The sequence below is a fragment of the Micromesistius poutassou genome (assembly GCF_964030765.1).
Source record: "Micromesistius poutassou genome assembly, chromosome: 12".
NCBI classification, from domain to species: Eukaryota; Metazoa; Chordata; class Actinopteri; order Gadiformes; family Gadidae; genus Micromesistius; species Micromesistius poutassou.
In genome coordinates this window covers 18,080,351-18,097,541 of record NC_140282.1, presented here as the reverse complement: position 1 = coordinate 18,097,541, position 17,191 = coordinate 18,080,351, and the positions used below count along the sequence as shown (strand labels likewise).

General features: G+C 42.1%; 1 protein-coding gene across 5 annotated transcripts in view; it reads right to left on the bottom strand.

Moving 5' to 3' along the window:
• Positions 1 to 416: 416 nt before the first annotated feature.
• tead1b (TEA domain family member 1b) overlaps positions 417 to 17,191 on the bottom strand; it is a 33,043-nt gene continuing 16,268 nt past the window's right edge. Inside the window, exons 4-14 of one of the 5 annotated variants that reach the window (XM_084476566.1) lie at positions 11,557 to 11,621; positions 9,337 to 9,552; positions 7,633 to 7,644; positions 6,430 to 6,561; positions 5,967 to 6,013; positions 5,776 to 5,837; positions 4,934 to 5,058; positions 4,093 to 4,266; positions 2,817 to 2,957; positions 2,282 to 2,434; positions 417 to 1,488 (exon numbers count right to left, since the gene is read on the bottom strand). In XM_084476566.1, the coding sequence (XP_084332692.1) occupies positions 1,375 to 1,488; positions 2,282 to 2,434; positions 2,817 to 2,957; positions 4,093 to 4,266; positions 4,934 to 5,058; positions 5,776 to 5,837; positions 5,967 to 6,013; positions 6,430 to 6,561; positions 7,633 to 7,644; positions 9,337 to 9,552; positions 11,557 to 11,621 (1,241 nt within the window). In that variant the 3' untranslated portion in view covers positions 417 to 1,374. Of the gene's footprint in view, positions 1,489 to 2,281; positions 2,435 to 2,816; positions 2,958 to 4,092; positions 4,267 to 4,933; positions 5,059 to 5,775; positions 5,838 to 5,966; positions 6,014 to 6,429; positions 6,562 to 7,632; positions 7,645 to 9,336; positions 11,622 to 17,191 lie in introns of all 5 variants that reach the window. The other 4 variants (XM_084476569.1, XM_084476568.1, XM_084476570.1 and 1 more) reach the window with 4 other exon arrangements.

The following is a 17,191-nucleotide window of genomic DNA, read 5'->3' as shown; positions in this document are numbered from 1 at the left end:
CCCCAAAAACAGTATACTTCTAAGAGTGAGTTGCTTAACAGAACCTCACCCAACTCAAAGAGGATGCTGCTGAAATATCTTTTCTTTCTTGTCCATACTGACTGATTAAAGATTTGAAAACATAGTACAGGAAAGATCAGAATATACTTGTCTAAGGCACTGTCCACTTACACTTTGGCAGATTGTATCGTGAATTGGTTACATAACGCAAACACATTAAGAGTCTTTCAGAAAAGAGATCACAGCTTTAGTGGCATCTTTTGGAGTTCACACGGTTATGACATGTTTAAGGCTCAGGATTGGTGTAGGCCACAGAAACATGGACTAGTGTGAACAATAAAGGCAGCAACACTCTGGCTCTAACACAAATGAAACTGCAATATCTGAAAGAAGAAAAAACAAATCTAGACGTGATCTACTGTCCAATGTTTGTATTGTTCCTAAAAAAACACAGTGCTAAAAAAAAGTTCATAATACAAAATAAAAAACGTTGGCATCTCTATGGCGTTTCCATAATAGGCGGCAAAGTGCTTCGGACAAGCTGACCAATTGGAGTAATTTAAATAGTGCTTTTTTAATATCTGGAACCTTGTCACCCTTCTGTTGAAAAATGAAAGATGTATGCGTAAAGCAAAATAAGTAGTTTCTTAGCATGCCCACCATTTAGGAATAAGGTGTCGATGTAAACCCTCAAGTTGACAAGTTCACAGTGCATTCTTTCCATGGTTGATGTGTAAGACTTGGAGTGCTTCAGGAGGGTCACAAATGCCCTAAGAAGTTGCAAAACTGTTTAGCTAATCGTTTTTTGCGGTGACCACACCTACCAATATTTATCTTGAACTTAAATAGATTTAGCCTTGTTTTGTAAAGTATTTGCTTCTTTGGAATTTCTTTAGCTGTGGGTGTTTGTGTTTTATCTACAGAACATGGGATTCCAAGTTATCAATGACACACGTACAAAAACACACTCATTCATATTAAATATACCCTGTCATCCCATGGGGGGAAAAAAAGACTGGGACCTTTTTTCTTTCCTTTGCGTGTATAAAGCAGAAGACAACATATATTTCTGTTCATCAAATGAATCTCAACCAGCAAATCCGTTATATCTATATCTATATATATATATTTATATATACCACACATGTATATCAAACAGGGATAGACGAAAACAAGAATCCGTACCGCATTTCACAGCTGCAGTCAAAATTACAAAAAACACAGACAATTAAAAACAAAACTCAAAATGAATTCATGACCACTCATTTCACCCGACACTAAAATGTAGAATAGGTACGTAGAGGCACTGCCACTTTGTCTTGAGGTCGATCAATCTGCGGAGAACAAAAATGTCAGGAATGGCTTGACGGACCGTTATTCCTTCACCAGTCTGTAGATGTGGTGCTGAGCACCGTGCTCACTGTTTGACACCTCAAACACACACGCCATACACAGCAGGGTCTCCTGAGTGTCTCTGTTGGTCACCACCTGGAAGACAACAAGAGACCAACGCGTCAGGCCGTTCCAACGAATGGCAAAGGGGAACGAGAGCACGAGGGACACAAACGCGTTGTGCGCCGCTAGGTGACACAGCGAGTCGCGGGTCACACGTCATCTAGCGCAGGAGCTTAAAAAAGCCACGGTGAGATGTTGAGCTGATCTACTTCCGACTCACCAATCTACATTGTGCAAAAAAAAAAGAAAAAAAAAAAAGCGGCATAGAAATGTGCATTGGTGCGAGAAAGTACGAGACAGCTACCAAGCCGTCAAAGTACTACATTTCTTTCCCACACGTGCGTTAAAAATAGAACATTTCATTTTTTTTTTGCAGATTGTCTTCCAGCAGCACAGTAAAGGTTCTCAACCCCCCCACCCCCCCACACCCTTCCCCCGCCCACATATGATGGCTAATAACAGAGGGACCCACCCCTCTTATCCTCCACACCCCCCCCCCCCCTCCCTCCCCTGCAGATAATGACTGCCCACACTTTTCCATTCCCTGTGGAATGGCAGGAATGCAGGCGAAAAGGTAGACAAACTCATCTCAAGGCCTGTGCTACTAAGTTTCTTTTTTCTCGGAAGACGGCTGGAGCAAACCAGGGCCGCCGACAAACCCAGCCACCTACCAGGGAGCCAAGAGGGGTGCTCAGCGCGCCGCTCCCCTACTCACAACCAGTCAGGTACAAAGTCTAGTAGCGCTTTGTTCAGACACAGCAGTACACACACACAGAGCACGGGACGGGGGGTGAGTTTGAGGAGAGCGAGGAGCCGAACGGTTTACCAGTAGGATGGTGAAGTTCTCCAGAACGCTGTTCATCATGTATTTCTCCGGCAGGTGTTTGAGCTTGTGGATGAAGTTGATCATGTATTCGCACATGGGGGACCGGCTTATTCTGTAGACGAAACGTCCATTTTCAAACCGAGCGTACTCAGTCTGGAGGGTGAGGGAGAGGCCGGGAGAGAGAGGGATAGAAAGGAGAAGACCACAGAACCAGCTTTCATGAGCAACAGCAAATAACACAATCTAATACTACTAATACTATTAGATAGATATAATAATAATAAAAATAATACGAATTTCTCTTAATTAAAAATGACAGAAACACAAATACGTTTGTAAATAATTACATACATAATAAATACATACAAATAAGAATAAAACAACTCAACACAGGGACAGAAACTGACCATTCACAGGGCCAAGAAAAATGAGCTAATGGTTTATCTCAGGGTGTCCTTACCCCATAAAACACCGTCACTAGTTCACAATCAACTGAAAACTGATCACTCAGAACTAATAACTGCGGGGATCGTACCTCCACTTTTTCCACCACCTGCTTGCCAAAGGAGCACACCTTTGTTGAGCAGGTAATGGTCATGTTTTCTGAGCTTTCATACTGGCTCGACACTCCATAAAATGCTCCTGTGTCTTCCTGAATGTTGCAGTTCAAGTCAGCCTGGTAATCACAAGTCAAACATAACCAATGCGAATGTTAGATGAATATCTTAATTTTTCGTTTGCTAAAAGAAAAGTAGAGAATTTTTTATATATTTTACCATATTTTTTTATGCTACCATTCGACAATATTCATCCATCCATTGATATCTATATAGCTTGTATACAGTCTATATGCGCACACACACACACACACACACACACACGCACATGCACACGCACACGCACACGCACACACACACACACACACACAGGCAAACCAACACACTGCCCTCTAGTGATGGCTATTTTTTGAAGAGCCATTTGAATGCGCATGCAAATGCATTCATAGGGGATACACGATTCTAAAAAGAACTCAATTAAGTTATCTAAAGGCTGAGTTTTCCCATGAAAAGGATTTGCTTCCAGAGGACAGCCCTTTGTATGTCCAGAACATGCTTTTTAGTTGTAGTTAACAAAAAGACAAGATATGTTTCTGCATCATTCTCCTCCTTCATTAAGCAAAGCAGTTATCCTTTCATTATTGTGTAGATTCTGCCTTTCATTTGAAATTTAGATCGGTCGGTCACTTCAAAAGAAATGTGATGGGGACTTGGTCCAAGTGCATATGGGCCCACTTTGTTGACTGCCGCTAGTTAGCATGTTGCATCATGGAGAATATACATGCAATGTTTAAACAGCCATTAGGAGCGCAACCAGGTCACCCTATTGTTCTGATATATTAGACTGAATTAGGGACTGCTTTGATCACAGTCTCTCCTGCTATGCAAGTCCAAATATAGAAGAGCGCATTCTGTAGACATGAAGAGAGAGAGCGAGAGAGCGCTTCTGTGTTTGGACTCTGATTACTTTCATTTACTTAAGATGGCCCTGAATAGATTCTTATTAGGCAGGATTTTTGAATCAGTTGGTAACTGAAGTAGCCTTAAGATTGGATATACTGATGAATAATAGCAAAATGGTTCATTTAAAACTGAATCAATAATGGGATGGAGAAGACTGAAACTATAAAGTAGACCAAAAAAATATGGTCTGAATAAACGTCCTTGCAAACTTATTTGAATACATCCAAAGCAGTACAATATGAGGCAGTGGAAGAACACATGCAGTGTATTAAGAAGCTTTGTGCAACTCACCCAAAATTTTATGAGAAAAAATGAATTCTGGGGACCTTTTCCAAAGAGGTCCTTCAGACCTCCTTTCTTTTCAGGGAATTTGTCATAAATCTGATGAACGTCTACAGACTCCAGCAGGGCATCACTATAGGAATGGTTGGTATGCCCGATATGTACAAACAGGTGTTTGTTGTACTGCAAGGAAAACAGAATATGATTTGAAAAGGACCTTGAATAATTTCAGGAAAATAATACAGAAAAACTAATGGAAGGCTCTACAGAGGGCAATCCATTAATACAAGATTAGGGGAAGTGACCAGTAAATAAATAAGTATATACTGTGTGTTGCATTTCACTTGAATGTTCGTCGTTGGTTAATCTATGTTGAGGGACATTTAAACCTTGTCACCACACCAACCTTCACTTCTAAAGAGGCTTTGTGACCTGCAAAGCCCCTTCAAGGCAGCCCAACCCTCTTAAACATGTAACAAGATTGATGTCTGTTGTCACAGGCTATCAGTGAAAAATAAATCAAGGGAATGTACACAAACCTTGACGACTTGCTCGATATAGTAAAGAGTAAACAATAAAAAAAAAACAATGAGAGCCGTGAGTGTACAGCTGATGCATTAAGCCTTATAAAGTAGCATTGTGTGAAGCGATAGGCTTTCCTGGCTTGACCTATCTAGTAGAAATACAAACAGCGCTTGCAAAGGTTTACCACAGAGATTAAGGAAACCACTTCATACGTTGACCTGGCCTTTTTGTCTGGGAATCCATCTCTCCGATTCTATCTATATGTGTACAGCGGAATAATAACCCGAAAGAGAATGGGAGTGTTTTTGCGTTTTTTTTCTCTTACGGAGTCTTGGTCTCTTTGTTGCTCCAGGAAGGCAGAGAATTCCACCAGCCGGAGTTTAGACGTTCCGATGGAGCGGCCCTGCCATGCCGGGGCGGCGGGGGCTTGGGCTGCTGAGGGCTCATAACCTGCACACCCGCCCCACACACACACACACACACACACACACGCACACACACACACACACAAGCGCACACGCACACACACACACAGGTCACTTAGGAGATGTTTTTGTTTGTCCGGAGTGACCAACTATATACAGAGCATGCAGGGCATGCAGAAGAAGCAGGTGAGGGCTGCTGGGAAGCTTGCTTAAAGGATGGCCACAGTAGGCTGCTGACGTTGGGAGGTGGGCGGCGACCTTGGAGCTGGTTCCACACCCTGGCCACCACACTGTCCCACCCCGGAGCCATTCGGCCCCAGTGTTCTCGAATTACACTGGACAAGTATGCAAACCAATAATCCAAATACTCGAAGGCCAAACTCTCACTTGTTAATATGCCTGCTTCTGCCTTAGTTATTATTGCTATGGTTATTGAGCTCCGGTGAGAGAATTAATGTGTTTGTTTGTCACACGACACAAAACTTTACACAACGTGAAAACATGACAAATTATTGCCCCGTATCATGTGCACACAGCCTTTATCATAACTTAACACTAAAACTCAATGTGTTACTGTAAATGATAGTTTAGTGTTTTGCAATTAAGTAAATAACTCCACTATTTCTTATTTTTGGTTTCAATGTAAATAGGGTTGAAGGCCAAAAACTGAATGTTTGTTTGGTCTTGTTTATTGTATTTGTGCTTTCTTTTATTAAATGTAAATTTGAAGGAGAATTCTCACTTGAAATGGTTGTTGTGACTGCTGGCTGGATTGGATATCCTTGTTGGGAAAAGGGTTTTATACTGAGACAGAGAGAGAGAGAGAGAAAGATAAAAAATAAATCCACAATAATATGCACATGGTGGGCTATATATAGTATTCATGTATCCCTCAGCCATTCATTCAGTCATTTCTACGGTAATCATACTCACTCTTGTGTGGATCCTGACTGACCGGTGGTGATCATTCCCTGCCAAAACTAAAGCACGACATCAATAAACAAAAAGACAACAAAGAACAAACAGCCGTGAACATTTGGTAAAAAAAAAACAAAAAAAAAAAACTGTTTGCCAGAAAATAAAAAAAAATAAAAATACGCGCGGTGCATTTGAAGAAGTGCTTATCTCCACTTCCATCCCCTCTGATTCTGCGCCTAACTGATCGGGGGTTGGTTATGCAAAGCTGCTGTGTGTAATGGGATTTGGCCGGTGTGGCGTTCAGCGAGGTTGGCCCACCCTGGGTGTGTAGCCTGGTGGGGGAGGGGAGGAGGGGGGTGTGGTGTGGTATGGGGGGGGGGTGGGGGGGGGTGCTGGATCAGGGGCCGGTATGGGGGATTGGTGGAGTGGGGGGGGGGGGGGGGGGTGCCGGTAGGGGGTTTGGATGCGTCTCTCTTACCCCTGCTCCGGGGAACGATGGGCGTGGGATGCCCGGCAGCCCCAGCTTGTTGTGAATAGCGGTGGCAGAAACAATCTGCGCTGAGGACATGGCCGCCATGCTTTGGAGGGCTTTGTCCTTCACGGTCTGGTCCTTTAACAACAATTACAAAGAGCTTAGCACTCTCACAGAGAAGGGGGGGGGGGGGATGGCAGAGAGAGGGGGGGGGGGGGGGGGTGGGGGGGGAGGGGGGGATGGGCATGGTGCAAGCAGCAATAACCACACTCTTAACAACATACAAAAAAAAGCCCACACAAAAGCGGACAAAAATAGCGACCTCACTCCTACAATAGCAAACAACAAGCAGGTAAGAGAAAAAAGAGAAACAGCAGGTAATAAAAGAACGGGGTGAAAAAAAAAGAGGAAAGACTAACCGTCCACGCCATTATGTGTAGTTCTTTGAATGAATGTGGCAAAACAGTTGGAAATTAATTCCCATATACAATGGTCCGGCGGGCATGCACACTGGCATACACGCGTTTGTTTAAGGTTTAATCTTCCACTGACATCTTCCTAGATCGAAAGCAGCAGTGACATTCTCCCCACCCATTGTTCCTTTATCAATACAGTATTCAGGAGCTTTTCTATCAAGGTTTTTGTTAATCTGTATGTCAAAACACATCCAAACATCCAGGAGAATGACTGAAGGACAGAGGGCCCACTTGCTTAAAAGTATTTGTACAGCCTTTAGTCTCTTGTCTTTTATCCCTGGAGGAGAGCTTCTGAATTACTAGGCCGTATGTGCGTGTTTGTAGCTGCTCTCCTTTTTATTTCTTCTTCTTGATAATGTTCCGCTTTCATTATTATTATTATTTTTAATAATTGACCACTGCTGCAGTAAATAAAGACGACAAAAGGTGCGTGTCATTGTACGTTTTTGGCAAAATTCCTTCGCTAAGGAGAATCCTGTAGACAATAAGGCCCTACAATGTCCTTATAAAGGTTGATTGCGTGTGCATGCCCTTTGAAGATGCATCGATATCAGAGGCCGTAGGCAAGCCTGATGGCAAGAGCTTCTAGTGGCACAATATTAGGTTGCAGTGACAAATGTACAACCCAACACACACACACACACACACGTGCAGTTATTATATGGCAGAGGCAGACACAATAAGCTAGAAGCTGTTTCATGCAGAGAAATTATCAAATGAAGCAGATGCTTACCATACTTGTGACCTAAAAAGAAACAAACAAGGTAGGATTGTTAAAAATGTATTTTCTTTGTTGTTTTGAGTAGTTTAAAACTTTGAAGGCATCACAGGGACCAATGCAGTAACAACATACTAGGAAAGAATACCCATATTTACACACAAACGTTAGAAGCATTGCATCAGGATCATAAACAAGAATACACTGAGTATGTAAAATACATTATTTATCAACTATGGGAAATAATGGAAAATTACATAAATTACATAACATATCTAAAATTAAATATTTATATTAACCTAAATACAACAATCAGCTATCATATGAGGCTAAGCTAACATGCTAAACTAACATCTCCATTAATACTGTTTCGGGAAACGCCTGCTTGGATTTCTCTGCGCCAATGGACCCTAATTTGCTTTCGATGAAGAGAGACAGAGATCCATACAAAAGCTGCCTGTTTCTACTCAGACCGTCGCCTGTGCCCCATTCACAGCTAGCTGCTTGACCGACTCTCTCTGGTGCTCACACACACACACACACACACACACACACACACACACACACACACACACACACACACACACACACACACACACACACACACACACACACACACACACACACACACACACAATTATTCTGAATTCTAAGAATGGTCACCATCCAATGAAAATTTGTGGATGGTGTGTCAGAGAAATAGTTACCATGGTTATACTTCGTAAAGACATTATATTCCAGGTCAATGTATTCGTTGAGTACTTATTCGACAATGGCGCCTCGGTTTTTGGGGAATTGTCATATTCAAAAAGGGTTAAAGGACTTGACTGTGGAGGGAAATAACAAGAGTGTTCTCAAATAACTCCATCTGAACTGAAAAGGAGGGCCAAACACGCCAGCACATCTTCCAGAAGGCTGAAGAGAAAAGAGGCTCCACTGCCATTCTCCATACTGTACTGACACTGCCACACACGGCGACGCCAGTCGGGGAAAAGTTTCATTATCTCACATTGTAAATCGAGTGTCGGTTGTTAAATTCACCTTCCTTCCTTTTTAAATAAATAAAACCTGGCTGACATGCCCTTCTATCAATATATCTTCTGGTAGAGATATACGAGGGCTTGTTGACCTCAAACAGCTCACAGCAGCTCACCAACAGCCAAATGCACCTTGCCAGCATGCTTCCCCACATAGACACAGACTCACACTAGCACACTAGCATTAAAAAGAAGGCCTTGTGCCACCTCGACAAAAGAGGGCTTTTGCTTAGAGGTGCTTACTTATCAACTATATTTTTTCATATGGAAGCTATGCGTGAGAAATTTGAAAACGATTATTCTCATTATTCTGATTTGACTCCTTTTCTTGTTCTTGTTATTCTTGACTGTGGAGGGGAAAGTCCTTTTTCCCTCCACAGTCAAGTCCTTTTCTTGTTATTCTTATAATTATGTTTTATGCTAACTAGCCTTGTTGTTTAGCCAGCCAAAAGTGATCTCAGAGCAAAAGTAAAGAATGAAAGAGTGATACAAAAAGCAGGCAGAGGGAGTGATCTGGACTGGAGATAGTGCGGTGGGGTGGGTTAGAATTTGAAATAGGAGATGATCAAGTGAGAACTTAAGGGTTAGGGGAATCAAGAGTAGCAGGCATTCACTCCATCACCTGGGAAACAGGCAGCTAAACGCACCGCAACCACATGCCCAGAAGCAGAAAAGCGCATACCTTTAGCTTGGAATGAAACTCACGAGATTTCCTTCTGGCAAGAACCTGAATGTGACTAGACACCTGCGGGGTGGGGGAGAGGAGGAAAACAAAGGAACAGCCTGTAACCATGGCAATGAAAAGCCCCCTGCAACTGGGCATAGCCAGACCTACCTTAATGGCAGCTTGGATTTCTCGAACTTTCTTTCTCGCTAAGACCTGTATGTGACTAGACACCTCCATTAACAAAATAAAAAAAAGGAAAAGGAAAAACACAAGAAAAACAATAAAAGTACAAAGTGGATAACACATATCTTGGTTAAAAAAGCAGGAGATGCGTCCCGCAATGGCAGCATCTCCGAGGCGAACAGTGAGCGCATAAAGCCAATAAAGCATTGTGCTGTCTGTTGTTGTCACCTAAGTGAAGTGATTAAGGGGGACGCAGGCCCCTTTAGTGCACATTAAGAAAGCACAGATGTGGTCTCCTGTGCACTGAATGACAATCGGCCGGTATTCATGTGGAAGCCGGTGGAGACATTTCACAAGTTTTTTTTTTTTTTTACTTTAACATTAACCTCGTCTGAAATGTTTAATGGTCGGTAGGTTAACATAGTCACAGAAACGATGGGGTTGTTATTAAAGCAGTGTTATTCATTTTGCTATCACTGTCATAAATGTCAAATAAACACTGTCCCGTTATAAAAAGAGCTGAAACTGAATGAAGCTGAATTTCTGCAGATAAAAAAAACAAAACAAGTCTGTAGTGTTGCTAACTGTGGCAGGGGCAGCCTAATACTTACACTTGTTTCCACCTAAGTGAAACAATTAAGGAAAATGCATGCCCCTTTAGCGTTAGGCCTTCACCTACATTACTCTGTGAAGTCATTTCAGTGTATTCAGATTGTTAATCAATGGAATCAATTAAGTAATTGTAGCCAGCATTCATTAAGGATTATTCATTCAATTGTCCGAGTGTAACAGTAATTTACACTTCACCACAAAGCCTCTTCACGCGCTCAGCCGAGGGCAGTAGCCCATGAGCACGCAAACGCAACATACTTTGTGTTCAAGTGTAATCCCTCGAATCGGACACGCGACAAATGATAACTTTGCTTTCATTACGACAATTCAAAAGAAAATGTATGCATATGTTGCATGCAGACAGCCAAGTTATCGTCATTATTATTTGTATTACTATGTATCGTAAGCCTCATAGCATAATTTGGCCAAATTGTGATATCTAACCTAACTCTACCGTCTTAACGCTGCCGATTCACTGCGCCTCATTGGCTATATCCTAAGCCAATTAGAGTGCTTTTTACATTTACATACCACCTGCCTAAATCATCTATTTGACTTAGGCATTTTTTTTTAAACGTAAAATACAAGATGAACCTAAAAATATGACTTATGACAATTACGCTATGAGGCTTCCGGTATTGTAGTCGCTAAAAACCAAAACCAAAGCCCTGAACCCTAATGAAGCAGAGTGCAGTGTAACAGCAGTGTAGCCTGCTGGGTCTCAGTGGTGGTTTAGGACACTTGGTGTTGTTGCGGGACTGCTAAACTAGTTTGGGGAGGCAGAGAGCTATGGGCCTGCCTACCTCGAGTGTCGAGCGCCAATTTCGGCGTTTCTAGGGGACGTATAAGCACGAGATGCACTTCTGATTGCCTTACAGTGCAGAAAAAAAAAAGGAGCCTAGTCTCCGGGTTTCCGTGGCTCGTCCCACTCTATTTGTGCTTCCACCTGCCCGCAAATAAAAGCCTTTAGTCCCGCAAAGTGTGCAACCTCAATTCATTCAGACGAAAAGAATGCTTTCGGAGAAACTGGGGCTGCACTACAGCGTATGCCGGGTCCTTTTGTTTTTTTTGTGTTTTTTTTTTCCCTTCTTATTGTCTGGGAACACAATGCATATTGAATTGCAAAGATATAGTGATTAACAAATTGTTTCAAAGAGTTCAATGTTAAGCGTACGCGTATAAAAAACACGTACAGAATAAACAAGTGAGAGCAAATTGCACACTAGGTTTGATTCATTTCGTTTCCTGTCTGTACCTGTCTGTTTGAATGCATCAGGCATTCTGTATCACGGCTCGACACCAGCTTAGGCGTGCATGCTTCTGAGCATTGGGGTGTGTGTTGTGCGTCTTGTCTGCCCTGTGCATGTGTTCACGTGCATGCGTGTGCGTTGGGATATCTGACTAGACTTCTATCTCATCCTTCAGGCAGGGTTTTCTTACCTGTTTCCGAGTCCTCGTCTTTCCCGTCCGTAGCTTGATGTATCTCGCAATGAGTTCGTTACGACCTGTGACACAGAACAGGTGGGATATATTCAATGGAGCAAGCAAGAGCTCTTCTTCGAATCATAATAGTTTCAAATGTCATTGTTATAAAACCGGCTACCTGTTGGGGTTGTGACTTTGGCTATTTGAGAAAAGGAAGAGATAAAAAATATTCCTAGCTGTTTAATCGTTTTCGTACATGTAAACCCCATTGCTACAATGGAATACAGAGTTCACTATTTCACAGATCACAGAGGAGTTCTAAGGACAGATCCCATTTCTGCTAGGAGCCCCATGTGGCATTACAATGAAAAAACCTCTGTATAGAGACAGCCTTTCAAATTAATCTACGACGTAATATAATTCCATTCTCTTCAAAGACTGCTATGAAAGAACACAGGCCTGGACATTCATAAATGTTATATAAAAGAATGGCGACAGAAATGTATCCATCTAAAACAGTGCTGCTTTCATCATGTTTTAATTAAAGAAATGGTTTTGTAGAGCTTCCCAATTAGCAGAGGCTTCAAACATTCTTCTGTCCTCTGCTCTGCACTAATTGCCCAAACGATTCGCAATCGTCCCGGCACAGCCTTTTCACATGGTAATTACACGTTGCCAACCCCAAAACTATTACACAAATTATAGGAGGGCAGGTACTGTCGTTGTGTGCAGCTGAAGAGCCAACACATGTCATAGAAATGCTTTGTACACCTGTGCGGAACGTCTCAACAGGCTGGCTCTGGTTTTACCTAACCTATCTACCACACAAACACACACGCACGCACACACACACACACACACAAAATAAATGTCAGTCTACTAAAAGGAAGACATTTATTAGACTTGCTTAATTCAATTACATCCATATTCTACAGATGAAATTGCAGAACCATTTGGAATCAGGCTGATAGCTAGGGCAGATATCAGGTCTGAGTTTGTTGAGTAGTGTGTCTATTGTGGTTGCCTGTGTGTAAAGACACTGAAAGAGTGTGGTCGGGGGTTGCGTGACATGGGCCGTGCATGTCTTTGCTCTGCTCACGTGCACTAAATTAATGACAGAGTGGAGCTGAAAGAGCTTTTACTTTGAATGCCAACGTACAGTCAAGATGCATTAAAAACTCTCAGCGGCCTTCAACTTGAACACCCCTACAGGTTCAAGCAATGTCCCAGACAAGCACCTGTCTGGGACAAATAAAACAACATCAAGGGGTCGATAACACCAGTTTGATTGCACATAATCAACTGAAACAGACCAAGTGCTGCTTTTGAAAACTCCGAAGCTGTTTGCACATAGCCCAAACACAAACGGCTGACTGAAAGCTTGTTTACTACCGAATAACTTAACTCACCGGGCGTGAAAAAAGAAACCACCCTGTTAACTAGCCAACCTGAAATCATTCACCACCATTGTCCAGAGTGCCTTGTTAATATGGACAAGCCAAGTGTGGGTCTAGTGTGTGAGGTACGTCCACAGAGGTACAGAGAGGGAACAGTTACACTGTTGTTCCCCTGAAGTTTAGGTAAGGGGGAAGTAGCAACTTTTTGATTTATTTTTTTACTAAAATACAAATAATTAAATCTTGAACAAATGTGTGAGATAAACTATTGTTCCATGTCGTAGGCCTGTATGCTTATCATTATGATCACACGATTATGATTATTATGATTATGATTATTATTAGTAGTAGTAGTAGAAGAAGTAGTAGTAGTATTATTAGTATTATTATTATCCAAAATTGATTATGCATCACAAGGGGGCGCCAACTCATGTATACATGCACGGTGAATTACAAAGAACTTGAAGCTCAACATTGTGTATGACAAATGTCAATAAACAAAATGTTTTTGGTACCGACATAGCACGACACACTTGATCAAAATGGGATCATATCATAGAGTTGCATATTAGCATGAGCTTAGAAAATCAGTTGATCTCATATCGCACACAAACACACACACGTAGAAGGATAAGTGGTTATATTCTGTGTAGCATGAGGCTATTGTGCTAGTTATATACAATGCATAAAATACCAGGGCTAGTTTACAGATTAACGTCAGTATGTTATTTTCTCAAAGCTACCGCACTCAAAAAAATGATTCAAGCCCTTCTTAGATGTGACAAATGAATATTATATTTGTCTAATGAAATTTATATATATTAATTCAAATAAAAAACAAAATAGTTTAACACGTGTAACTCAAAATGTATTCATCGTCTCTGCTGACGCTGCTGACCTACCTATCCGTTCAACCCAAAAAGATTGATGTCAATTAGGGGAGCAGGTGAGGTGACCACGCCCTTAGTCTAGCTCTTTCCACACCCGAGAAACACGCGTCATTTTGGTCCTATTCTGCCTGCAGCGAGCGACTACAACTATACTACTCTCGGTAACAACATTGTCGCCACAGCTATGGGCATCCACACAGTCCGTCAGCCTGAGGAGCCAGATGACACTGGAGTCGTCGTTGAAGGCGTGAAAGTCCTCACCAATGGGGTAACATATATTTATTGGATGGAAATGGAAAAATTCTGCCCACATTATTTTTTTGAGTGCACGAGAGTTAACTTTTAACCTTCATCCAATCCAGTGCTCAACACAAACCAGAAAGTTCAGAACAAACAACGGCAGTCGATTGAGATTTGAGCTTCCAACACTTGCACAAGTTATATGGTTGTATGACTGAGAAATATCAAGAGGCATATATGAGCAATATAGTATGGCAACAGGGATTGCTGCCAATCCTCTGTGTGTGCATAAATGTTGCCAGGCAGGCCTGCATGTCATGTGGCCAAGCTGCTTCTGTGGTTAAATGAAAGGGACTGAACTGTAATACACACTGTTGTGATTATTAGTTTAGGAAAAAGGCTCCTCGGCCACTATAGACTATAGAGACCTGCTGCTTGATGAATGCCCTGTATTTATAGCAAAAGACTGAGAGTTGAGTGTGGTGGTGGTGGTTGGGGGGGGGGGGGGTCCTATACAATATATTTCTACCATGACCTTAAGGAGGAGTCACACTACTAAGGGAAGATGAGAGGAGCATGTATTCCTTCCCTTCCTTTGCCAAAGTGAACTCAACCCCATACCATCCCTAGAGGTTCCGCGGGGGGGGCATGTGAATGGCACAACGAGAATGTAGCCTCAGCTCTTCCCCCTAAACACCAGCAGCAGCACACTACTACCCCTGGCCACGTCTACCCTGAGCAGCTGATTCCCCCCATTCTGCCCTGAATGGGGGAATCAGCTTGGTCAGCATTTTATTCAGAAACCTTAAGGAAATGCGAATCTCACTGGATCGCCATGAGAGGTGACGCAAATGATCCCACAAATAAGGCATTGCAAAGCGTGCATACATGTGGAGATGGAAGATGGTTGGAGGACAGAAATCCAGCGATAAAGAGACGGAGAGAGGCGGTGGAGGCAGGAGAATGATAAGAGGGGAAGGGAGAAAGGTTGGATGCTATTCAGTACAGCTCTCTCGCTATTCTGTCTTGGGGTTGTGAAGGTTTGCAGCACTGTTGTGTCTCATTGTCCTCTTTTTAATCCACCTCTTCTCAACCACTTCTTGCTAACACCTTTCCTGTGTGACACATCCAGGGGGTGCAGTTTTCATTTGTTACCTTCAACGAAAAGGAGAAAAAGCATTTCTAGTCTGATGTGGGAGTCCTTTATGTCCTATTTTACACAAGTTGTTTGTGTAAGGGAAATTCTACACTTGCAAACATGATTACATGCCTTAGAAATGTGAAATTCAGGTGAAAACATTTAAAATAGGAATCAGATATAAGCAAAAGGTAAATTACCCTGCCAAACACACATTTTTCTCTGATTTCTAAATACAAAAAATTACAGCAGTAATGCCTATATTCTCTTCTTCATACTCTCTGCCCTTTTTCAAGACGAACAATGAGGCTGAAGTTAGAGTGTAATGGCATATTAAATATCCTACTTCCTAGATTATGTCCTCTGAGTGAAGGGAACAAAACTTTACTGGTTTTGCTGTACTTTTATCCCTCCATTTTAAAAGAACCCATTTCCTGTAACAGGCCTCGTTGAACACGGACAAAACCACAGCCACATCTGGCCAAGTGCTCAGCTATGATGTCAATGGATGTGAGAGAGACTCGAGTCGGGCCAGAAACCACGTTGGATCGGCTACGTTGCTCTTTCTGCGGGGTCAGGGCATCTCATCTTGTGAACGAAAAGGGCACACAAATGTTTATTCAATAAAAAAATATGAGTGATTCATTCCAATAGGCTGTGGGGTGTGTGGGTCTTCTTGATCTAACACACCTATCGGGCTGGAAACGTATCAGGATTTCTATCCGTAATCAATTCAAACCAAATATGTTGGCTCTGTGCTGACAACCGAAAGACAAAGACTGAAAAAGAAAAATCCACACTCCTTTTTCTAAATGACGGAAAAGAAAAGTGTGCAACACACACTGGGACCACAACCCTTATACGAAACCGCAGCTCATACTTTGGTACGTGGTCAAGAAGACGGATGGCACACATTGAGAACAACAATTTGAGAGGTTTCATTCCGTGGTACAAAATTGGGTAAGAGATAAGATGGGGTTTCAAGATGTTCTCCAAATGTAAAAAAAATCCAAAAAATACAAATCATGGTCGGGTTTTGCATTGGGCACTTTGTGTACAATACAAATCTATTGAAGGTGACACGAACGCAAACACAAGACGTCTTTCACACCTATGGGGCAAGTTTGGGTCTTCATTCAGCCTAACCAGCAGGATTTGGGATAGGGAAACAAGAAAAATCTGGAGAACCGAACCAAAAAGTCTCCCGAGATATGGGTTAGGGATGAGACAGGGATGAGACAGGGATCCATTCTATGCACATGAGCCTGCGTGTGTGTGTGTGTGTGTGTGTGTGTGTGTGTGTGTGTGTGTGTGTGTGTGTGTGTGTGTGTGTGTGTGTGTGTGTGTGTGTGTGTGTGTGTGTGTGTGTGCATGTGTGTGTGTGTCCACATAAGCCATGGCTTTGCCCTGACAGATGACTCAAGAATCCCAGGCAGACATTACGACATTATCATCACGATTGACTACAGCAACAACATGAAGGCCTCTAGCAGGAGTCTCCCCTCTTGATTCAAAGGTTCTGGAATCAAAACGGTGGCAAGGAAACGTTTTGATGATACAATCAACCGGAAACTTAATGTCTCAAACTCCTTTGGAGCTCCAGCTTGTAAAGACTCTCTTGTAGAAAGAAGTTCTTCAACTCAACTCAATCAACTCAACTAAATTATGTATACTATATGTTAGAATCTATATCAATTCAAGGCTGTAGGTGAGTGTTGAAGAATCTAAAACACGGATGCTTTGCTTTCATTGTAGGGCTGGGCGATTTGTCCTAAAAATAAAATCTCTGATTTATTTCAAACCAAACCCGATTATCGATTTTAATCGTTTCTTCCTATGAATTACAAATATATATTTTTTATGTTTGGATTTATTTGAAGAATAACAATGATTAACAAAAGCTAACTAAATAACACACATCTCCCACTATGCTGCGTGCCTCAGTTTAAGATGTTGGAATAAATGTGTTTAAGTCTGCTTTTGGT